The 10,211-nt window shown below is 37.9% G+C and overlaps 1 protein-coding gene across 1 annotated transcript; it reads right to left on the reverse strand.

Moving 5' to 3' along the window:
* Positions 1-237: 237 nt before the first annotated feature.
* LOC100255037 (protein transport protein SEC16A homolog) lies at positions 238-9,874 on the reverse strand. Its single transcript, XM_010648223.3, has 14 exons — positions 9,752-9,874; positions 7,613-9,644; positions 6,896-7,198; positions 5,930-6,058; positions 5,724-5,846; positions 5,464-5,634; positions 5,020-5,145; positions 4,791-4,925; positions 3,699-3,826; positions 3,512-3,620; positions 2,722-3,027; positions 2,417-2,566; positions 2,006-2,304; positions 238-1,439 (listed from the first exon to the last, which is right to left on the reverse strand). Exons 2-14 carry the CDS (start codon positions 9,395-9,397, stop codon positions 932-934), a joined length of 4,272 nt encoding a protein of 1,423 aa, XP_010646525.2. The 5' UTR covers positions 9,398-9,644; positions 9,752-9,874; the 3' UTR covers positions 238-931.
* Between the last annotated feature and the right edge of the window lie 337 nt (positions 9,875-10,211).

Raw genomic sequence — 10,211 nt, forward strand, 5'->3', positions numbered from 1 at the left:
TGATGCAATGTTCAAAACCACCGGGTGTACGTAGGCTTTGCTAACAGAGATTGCAGTTGGGAACAGTATTACCAGTTTCATTTATTTGTTTCACTGAAGCAAATGCCATCAATTACACATTCAATATCAAATGGGTGCCTGCAATGCTACCCCTCACTTTTGAACCCCGCAACCCTCGTTTTCAAAATTTCGAAAAGCATATCTACAGCAAAGCCTAGATGAATAGAGGCCCAATAGTGGCAAACCAAAATTGAATTGAAATGTATAATAGAACCATTAGCTCAAGAACTCCTGAATACACGGTTACAAATGACAGTGGACAAAGATCGCAGTTGCATCAAAATAGGAAAAATCAAATAATCACAACTTGTTCTTGCCAAACAATCTGGCGTTTCACTTACATATTTAAGTTGATTCATGATGTACTGGAAAAGAACATAGTAATCTTATTTTCCAAATTCAATACTCTCTATCTTTTCCCCTCCAGTTGTTCGGAGGTTCTCTACCATCTTCCTTAAGGTATATTTCTGTTTTCAATAAATGAACAAATGAACTGTACATTGGTTCTAATGAACACTTTCCCTTTTGCTTATAGTGACACCACTGGCTCCTCAAGCATCGGATGGTGGAAGCTCCGGGGAAAATTCACAGAAACCCTAAAGTACATTAAGCAGTTGAGCCAACCCCCATTCTATCATAAATCAGTACCATTACCTGAAAAAAGAGCAGGGTTACTGGGTGGGAGGAGGCAATTGGTCGGGTTGGCTTTAATAAAAACATTTTCTGTTACTTCCCTGGACCCCAATTACACTGCTCACCACCACTTTGTACTGGGAGATGCAGGAGCAGGAGCAGGAGCAACCCAACTCCCAAGTAAAATGTATTGATCACAAGAAGGAAAACTTCATATTTACATCCTCATTATTCAGGGTCAAAGTTCCACTTCATGAAGATCATCTCCAAAACTGCCACCATTCATTGGCAAATGCATCAGAGACGATGATGGCGACATGCTCGATGCCCTGGCTAGAGGTTTTATTTCAGCCATATTTGGAGGACTGAATGCATCACTAAAGTTTCCACTCCATGATGCTGGCCGCTGTGTCTGCAATGAAACTGAGCCATTGCCATTTGTCATCACCCCATTATTCTGGATGCTATCCATGCTTGGGAACCTTTGCATGGTCGTTGATGATGGAGGTAAAGGTTGATAATTAATTGGGTCCTTCAAAGTGGATGTTGAAGGATTTTCATCAGCAGCAGCAGCAGCTTCAGGCATGCTTTCTGTTGCATCTAATGTCTGCTCACCTGAGGGTGCCATGGCCGGAATAAAAAATTTCATATTGGCACCACCAGTCGTAGGTTTAACAGATGGAACAGAAGGAGACTGGAATAAGTTGGCTGGGCTCCCACCACCTTTGTTGAAGGTGTCAACATACCTGCCACAATCCAGGAAATAAGCTTTTATTTTATTACAGAAATAAAATTCTCAAGAAAAAGGGATGTAAAACAAGGTTTTTTCTTAAATTACTAAAAAAAATGGTGAACTTAAAAATGAAACAAGCATAAAACAGGAAATTACAGTGAAGGGGCAATAGAGAAGAAGACAGAAGTATTCATATGAGGTCAACTAACAAAAGAACTACAAAAATATATGATTATATTCTATGTAGGTGTGTGATATAAATATTTATACTCATGCACATGCAATAATGGTATATATTTTTAGGCAAGTTCACTCAATGCTGTCATCCCAGCTTTTAAAATTCTATTTCAGAGTGCCCATGAAAATATCAAATCACTGTCAAGATTTGGAGGAATGTTCAACTCAGTTTCAGGGTATGACCTCTAAGCTAACAGTATCTTCTGGTAACCTTTATGCCACCAATAGAACTTTCTCATGATAACATCATGTACTACTCAGGTTTTACCAAAAAAATGCATGTTGCATCTAAATTTGAAAGTGGCATCAGCCAAATTAGATGAGGAAAGGTTTCACAATTACCTTGAACGAACACCCATTCGTCCACGAGCTGAGAATTGATTCGAGCTGGATGGAATAGATGGGATCCCTGAACTAAGCTCTGAAGAAGGTGGGCTTTTAAATTCAGGGATTCCATTGCTGACAGAACCCTCATTCTTCAATGCATTTTTCAAGTTGTAATCTGGCATGCCATTTTGAAAGGATGCATTTGTTGGTGGGGGTGGTAGTGCTGCTTCTTCAGCTGGGGGTTCAGTCCCTTCCTCTACCCATCTCTTAAGTTTTTCGTCATAATAAAATTTATTTGTTTCACCCAGTTTGGCCTTCAGTATCAAAATGTAATAAATGATAAATAAGGGAACCAAGATAAAGGTATTTCAGGAAAGAGAATCCATGGTGTGAAACATAATAGAAATCAGTAATTCAAGATGCTACCTGGCGGTCTGTGCGGGATTTTAAGACTAGGCCCACAGTCTTCTGCAAAAGCTGTGAGCCAAAACCAAAACGTGCAAAGCGAGAAGGCCTCCCTGAAACTGATGTGTTGTCTTGTGCATTGGATGACGTTGCTTCCTTTGAAGAATCAGCCTGATTGTTCATAAGTCCATAGAACCTCTTAAACTTTATAGAAATTATGCATACATTTCATTTCATTTTCCCCCCTTTTTCCGATTAGAAACCATGCATACATATCAAGAAACTAGTAACAGAAAATGGGTTTTGCCTGGAGATAAAATACTGACCTGTCTTGGAGTTCGACCAAAGTCTGGCTCTGAAACACTTCTATTAGGTATGGTCATTCTATTGCCATCAGCTGTCCATTCACTTATGGGCTCCATGGATGCTGAAGGCATCAATGATGACATTGCCATTGTTGATTGACTACTTGAAACTCTAGGCCCCATCAGTGGATGATCATGTTCATTACCTTGAACAGTGCTCTGGGATGGTGGTGGTAAGCCTCCAACCACACGATGTGCGGTGTTATCAATAAAGTTGAGCAACTTACCCACTAATTTTGCTGGAGCCAGGTTTGTAGCATACCCACCCTAAAAATGGAATGTTTATTTACAGATATCAGTTCCTTTTTTTCTCCCAGGGCAAAAAAAGAATCCCAATATTTAGAACCAAAAGGTTTCCTATCAAAAAAAAAAAAAAAAAAAAAATATTTAGAACCAAAAGGCGATATTTGGTTCCCAAAAAACTTGAAGAAAAATGTGAAAGAAAGAAAATAGATAAAAAGTAGAAGGAAAGAAAGCATAAAACAGAATACAAAATAGATTTGAAGTCAATAAATCATTTTTATATATCACATCAAACTTATTTTACTTACTTTTCCTCTTCTATGAAAGATTAAATAAGTTAAAAATGCATAAATTTGAAATTTTTAACTAATTTTAATTATATTTTATTTTCTTTCGTGTTTTTTATAGTGAAACCAAACATAAGAGAATCATTTTCCTTAGCATCATTCATTCCTTAGGACTTTCCGGTAATAAAAAATATCCTAAAGACTGGAGGATAGGGGGATACCTGTTGGTGGGTTCTTATCCTCTCCTCAAGAGAAGCTACTAATTGCCTCCACATGTCCACTTCAGGTGCACGTCCGGTTTTCAGGGACTTTAATACTGCTTGACAGTACCTGAATTAACCTAACATTTAGAAAGGCATACACAAAATTGCATGAAACATCAGAAGAAGAAAAACTACAAGAACTTACTTCAATGATTCTGAAACTTTCCCTGCTTCAGCCAACATGTGTGCATATATAAGCTTATATGGCTGAAATGGTAGCAGAACAAACTGAGAGTTTCCAAGCACCTTTGAGTATTCATACAACTCGGTCCTCTGCCATATACCCAGAAGGCCATTAAGCAAGGTTAATTCAAAGCAGAGAGAGGGAGGCAAGGAAGGGGGGAGGGGAAGGGATCCTTATTGAGGTACAAAGAAGCCAAGCTACAACTAGACCAACTCAGGATCTAAGATTTAGGTGCTTAAATTCCTGAAAAGAATGAGATACAAAACGTGCATCCACAAGAAAATTATGTGATATATTTTTCCATGCTAAGATTTGCTTGATAGGAAGAACTCTAATTTAAAAATAACATTCCCTGCATATGATGTATACACATGATAAAATGCGCAAGCTTCATCAACCAAGCTTTTACATTCAAAAAGAAATTGTTAAAAGGAAAACTTTGTACTTGACACATCACACAGGTTTCAAGCACTCAACAGACCAACCTCTAAGTCACAACACAGATGTGGCCAACTAAGGTGTTAAGATACATAAAGAATTCTCAGATAAGTACCAAGTGCCTGACATCTAGAATTCACAACAGCGGAATGTGGATATGATAATATATCAAGATAAATAATTCAAAAAAAAAAAAAAAAAACCAGAATAAAGTGCTCAAAACCTTGAAGCAATTGGCATGTTGTTAGATATCTTTTTTATCAAGAAACTGAAGAACCAGCAAGTAACACATTTGACTTAGCCTGCAATTTGATCACACTAAAAGGTGATTCATGCCAAGTCTCCAGTGATATTGGTCATAACAATAAACTGATACATGTCAAAGTACACGGGGATGATAAATTGTTTTCTCCCAGCAACTAATTTGTTAGATTTGTCCGTCAATGCTCCCAAAAACTACTCCATGCATCAATAACCTCACACACATTTGCTGCAACCCAAAATTAGGTATTGGAAGCATACATTTTAGAGGACCCACTTTAGCATGCAAAAAATAAGAAAGTTTCCAGATTTCATGAAAGACAAATTAATGAGCCAAATGACAACAAATAGCACCTGAATAGCCTCTGGACTAGCATATGTTCGAGGGAATTTCCAGTGATCTGCACCAACAAGACACAGTCTTGCGCTATCTGAATATGACTCAAAATTGGCTTCTGCTACTAAGTAGCAGATGTGTGCAGCAATAATCTGAATCATAACTCTCATGTAAGCATAAAAATTCAGAATTAGGACTGAAAGACAATAGGTAAACATGTTAAATAAATGTACATGCAGCATATACCTCACTTCTTTCCTTCCATAAGCAATCTCCAAGATGAATAAGTACAAGTTCATCATCTTTTGTTCTATTGGCAGTTATCACAGCCAAATTCTCTTCCCAATCGTCTAGCATACTATTAGCCCCAAACTGGAAATTTCATAAGAAAAGATTGAGAGAGAGACACAGAGAGAGAGAGAGCTTGTTGAGGCAAAGATACAATAGAAACTTTTGCAAAATGTTAAGGTCGAAAACAAAACTAAGAACAGTATCAACCAAAAGCAGTAAGTTGTCAGGATCCTGGTACATAGGAATAGGGGTAAGACTTGTGGGATTTACCACTAACCACAAGGGCCTATAATAGAAATCCATGTTAAAATCTCCAAAACATTGTAGAGGAAGAAAGAGTGTAATAAGGATAATTTAGCAATATCATATTCTAAAACAGTCTTCATATTGATGCATTACCTGTGCAGACTGCTGAGACTTAATTAAAGCTCCAGGGATGCCAACATCAGTTGTGCTGTCCGTGGAAAACACATCAGCCGGTTGTCCAGCAATTAGCAGACATAGTGTCCGCAAAGGTGATCCTGGTACTAGCTGGCGAATTGCCATTTGCTTAACAGTATCAACATAAAACTGCATTGATTCCAAAACCACACCCAAGCAAATTACTGCCAGTCATTGTTGGAAAAAAATGATAAATGAGTTTAAGAATCAGGACAAACCTGATCACCGAGTTGTGCAGCAAGAACAAGGGCAGGTCCCCACAACTGCCCTTCTTGTGCACAATGTAGAGCCTCTTTCTTTCTACCAGAAACCAGAAGACTCTGTACTTCAGAAGCAGTTGCCTAAAACATATATTGACATTTATTACTAAAGGGACAAATTGCGAATAGAAATACTGAAGTGTGGAAAGTGAATCACGGAATACTCGAATCTGTCCTTCAGAAGGCAGCTGCTGCAAGCACTGGGTAAGAGCACCATAGCCACTGAATTGTGCTCCATTCCTCTTGGCAGATGCAAAGAGTTTAGCTACTGCTGATTCTGGAGTATCATTTTCCTGTTAAAAGAAACAAATCCACAAGAATATGAAATTCCATCTTAATTGAATCTGTAGATGGCTCATGATGAATATTGTTACAAGCAAAAAACATAGGACCCTTTTTAGAAAGTTATAATGGAGGCAAGGATCTTTACTAGAAAAAATCATTGAACTTTAAGAAAATGAAACAACAAGGTTCTCAAAATCTGCATCATAAAGAAACCAGTAAACCATGTTACTCTGGCATCCACTGCTTAGGCAGAAATATGGGCATCTCTCATGTTTCTAATAGTGAAACAAACCCCTATAGTTTTCATATGCAGTGCTTGAAAATCCATTTCACTATAAATGCCGTCAATTTTCTTATTATGATAACCTTCCTGTGATCGGAATCTTTTATGATGACTTACAGCATCAATGTTTCTTAAAATCTTAATCTGTATAAAGCACAATTTTACCCTCATTTTACTTCAAAAAGTTCTTTTTAGAATAATATTATAATCTCATCCTTTAGGGAAAAATGCTATTAAAAATAAAAAACAAAAAACAAAGGATAAATGCATGGAGAACCTTTATATCATAAATTCAATTCCATCTGCTTATACAACATACATCACAAACAAGAAATATTTGTAATTAGCATATGGCTTTTAAAGTGCTATGTAAGCAATCTATGGGGGTCCCTATGCATTTTAAAAACACAATAAAAATTGCACATATTTGTGGCAAACTAACCAGGGTGGCCAAGTAAGTTACTCTTAAATGATGAGTGCAACCATGTTAATTAAAAGGGGTATCAAAAGAATAAGAAAGTTAGTACTCAACCAGATGGCCAAAAATGTTAACCACACTTACTATGGTGTCAGTGCCAAAAGGAGATCGGAATTTTCCATAGTGCTGACAAGCTATTTTGAGCAGGGAGAGAAGCAACCTCAAAACTTCACCCTTCCTAAAATCCATATCAGGAGATTCACAGTTTGTGATTCTCTCATCAGTCCATTTATTCAACTCTTTACTTCCAACACTCCCACCAACCAATGGACCAGGAAAGGATTGTTGGCATAGAGTACGAAAATAATTACAGCCCTTTGTTGGATCACCATTTTCTGTGACAACTTCCGTCAGGTTGAGAACAGAGATTGAGCCCTTCACAGGATCCTTCACATAGAATAAAAATGTACATACTTAGTTTCTTGTGATGGTAATATCATAAATAAAGTTTTGTGATCTTTTAAAATCTTACTGTGGAGAGAATTTGGGAAACCAAATGAAATTAAAAAAAAAAAAAAAACAAACAAAAATCAAGATTTAAACTTTTATCATTTGGAAACCTGTGTCCTCCACACAACCAAACAACAAACCACTGCCCCACCCCAAAAACATGCACGCACAAGAATAACAATGGAAGAAGAACTCCACTGAATGAGCCTAATACAATTTGCTTATTCGGTGAATTTATCAATTTTTTAATATTTAAAATTTATTTTCTTCCTTTATTGGACCAGTTTTCTTGACAACCAAACAAAGGATAAGAAAATCCATAGAGAGAAGAGAGAAGAGCTCCAGGCTAACCTGGCTTACATATGATGAGTCCATGAGGGAACTCTTATCTTTCATTACTATGAGTTTTCCACCAAATCCAAAAGTAACCAGCGCATGTGGAGGGCGGCCTGCAGAAGATCTACCCACATTGGAAGCATAAGAAAACTGATTGCCACTCTGAAATGATTGCTGAGCATAATTTACAGGTTTCTGATTGCTGTAGTAATCAGTTGACAAATGCATATATTCGCTCTGCTCCAATTTTGGCTGATTATACTGCTGACTTAAGTTAGCAGTGGGAAAGCTTTGCAGTGAAGAAATCCCATTGGCATCATTATGAATCTGACTTGCTTTCTCTTTCTCAAATAAAGGAACAGTCCCCATAAAATTAAGAGACTTCTGTTGATCCATGATTGAACTGTATATAGTATGATCATTGTTGTGAGCAACAGCTTCAGTTGAAAAAAATCCATTTTGAGCAGTTGAAGAAACACTATTTTGAGTAGTAGAAGCCACCCCATTTTGATTTTGCTGACCCTGAGCTTGAATAGTTGACTGAACAGATGATGTATATGTCTCCAGTAAGCGCCATTCTTGGGCAATTGTGTCATAATACCAACCAGGGTATTGAGGATCAAAAATCATATGTTCCGGATACCCATTATTCCCTTGTGCAACCTGATCCCAATTAGAAATGCTCTCAGTCAATCCACTCTCAGTTGCAGTTCCCACAACCTCATTTTCCTTCTGCTGACCCTGAGCTTGAATAGTAGACTGAACAGATGAAGTATATGACTCCAGTGAGCGCCATTCTTGGGCAACTGTGTCATAATACCAACCTGGGTATTGAGGATCAAAAACCATATGTTCTGGGTACTTGTCATTCCCTTGTGAGAGATTGTTCCAATTAGAAATGTTCTCAGTGGTCCCAGTCTCAGTTACAGTTCCCAGAACAGACTGAGAAGTTTGCTGTAAATAAGAGACCTCCGATTTCCCATCCAAAGCAGCACAATCACTAACTGAATTGGTCTCAGTGCCCTGTTGAACATTGGCTGTCACATCATAACCATCCACTTGATACCATTGTCCAGAACTTGAGTCATACCTCCACCCTGGATAGGTGTTTTCCTGATACTGACTATTATTCAGATCTTGCCCATCAGTGTTTTGTTCCATGATCCCTTCATGGGATTGACCATCTTGATATTGTACATAGTTAACCGAATTTTCAGCATTATAAGCTCTATGTCCTTCACGAGATGCAATCCTTGCTTCATTATTCAAATTCTCCTCCACTCCCCCAGGAAAATCTCCAGCACCGACCCCCAACTCAGAAAAGAAATCTGAATATGATCCAAACCCATTACTCTCATTCTGTGCCGAATCAGCATAAAATGAACTCCACTGCACTTCCTTAACCCCCAAATCCTCAGATTCACTACTCTTAATCACTGTGGAGTCTGGCATACTTTTATCTCCTATAAGATCATTATTCGAATCAACCATACTATCAAACCCAAACGAATTAGATGATGCCAAGCCACTCTCCTCTACATGAGCACCTAAATGAGCTGCACCAGCATCCATACTACCGGCTTCCTCCTTCACCTCAACCCCACCTTCCCCACCCAAATCCTCAAACCCAGTCCCAGCCTCACCAATACTCAGATTCGCAAAGGCCTTTACCTCGTCAGAATCATCACTGTCAGCGAACCCTGGGCTCGATTTTGGTACCGTGAACTCATCCTCCACCAATTTATCAAAGAAGTCTTCGTCGGTCTGATCCTCCACCGCGAATGGAGGACTCGAAGCCATTACCTAAACCTAAAACCCTAAAGATCCTTAAAACCAGAATCAGCAGAATTCACCACAAACCAACCTCAAACCCAGAAAACCCCAAACCTAGAACCTCCAAAAACCGAGCTGTTACGTCCCAAAAACTCAAGATCCACCACGAAAGTCCACTGCATAGACTGATTCCAACGAAGCAACCCTAAATCGCAGTAAACTAAACAACGAAAGTTCAAGATCTAGGGTTTTCTAGATCACTCCAATTCTGTGACTAAAAATCGAAAAAAATACACCAAAAATTTGCGAAATTTGACTTCAATTCAAAGAATCATATTGAATCGAAACAAAATTGAGATTTCTACAGCAAATTTGACTTACAGATGAAGACAAAGGCTTTGCAGGAGTGTGAAAGAGCGCAAGGAAGAACCCGCAATTTGGCACCAGAGGCGTCACCCACCCACAACCCATATGCATTAGTTTTTTCGTTTCTTTTCTTCTCAATTTTTACCTCCTCCTCTTTTACGAGTTTTACCACTCTCTTCTTCTCTTTTTGACCTTTTACTTTTACCGCTAGACCCCAGTAATAAATATCTTCCTCATTTTCAAAAACTATGAAAATCCGCCGCCACTTTTTTTTTTTTTTATTTATTTTATTCCAAATCTGTAAGGAAAATTACTAGCCACTCCTTGTGAAACCATAATTACCAAACAAAATCGAAAATATGATTCTAACGTAAAATTATACAAAAAAATAATAATAAAAATTCTTAAAATTATTAGTTTTGTAATAGTCAATGGTTGACTATGAAATGAGGAGATAATTAAGGAAAAACATTAT

Source organism: Vitis vinifera, chromosome 2, assembly GCF_030704535.1.
Source record: "Vitis vinifera cultivar Pinot Noir 40024 chromosome 2, ASM3070453v1".
Classification (NCBI taxonomy): domain Eukaryota; kingdom Viridiplantae; phylum Streptophyta; class Magnoliopsida; order Vitales; family Vitaceae; genus Vitis; species Vitis vinifera.

Bases quoted from the DNA above. Each gene is read 5' to 3' on its own strand.
- LOC100255037 (XM_010648223.3), bottom strand. From the start codon at position 9,397: ATGGCTTCGAGTCCTCCATTCGCGGTGGAGGATCAGACCGACGAAGAC. The intron at 5,146-5,463 runs GTAATGCATCAA...TGAAATTTCCAG, and splicing joins AGTCTCAGCAGTCTGCACAG to TTTGGGGCTAATAGTATGCT. The intron at 3,028-3,511 runs GTATCCCCCTAT...TTCCATTTTTAG, and splicing joins GGATAAGAACCCACCAACAG to GGTGGGTATGCTACAAACCT.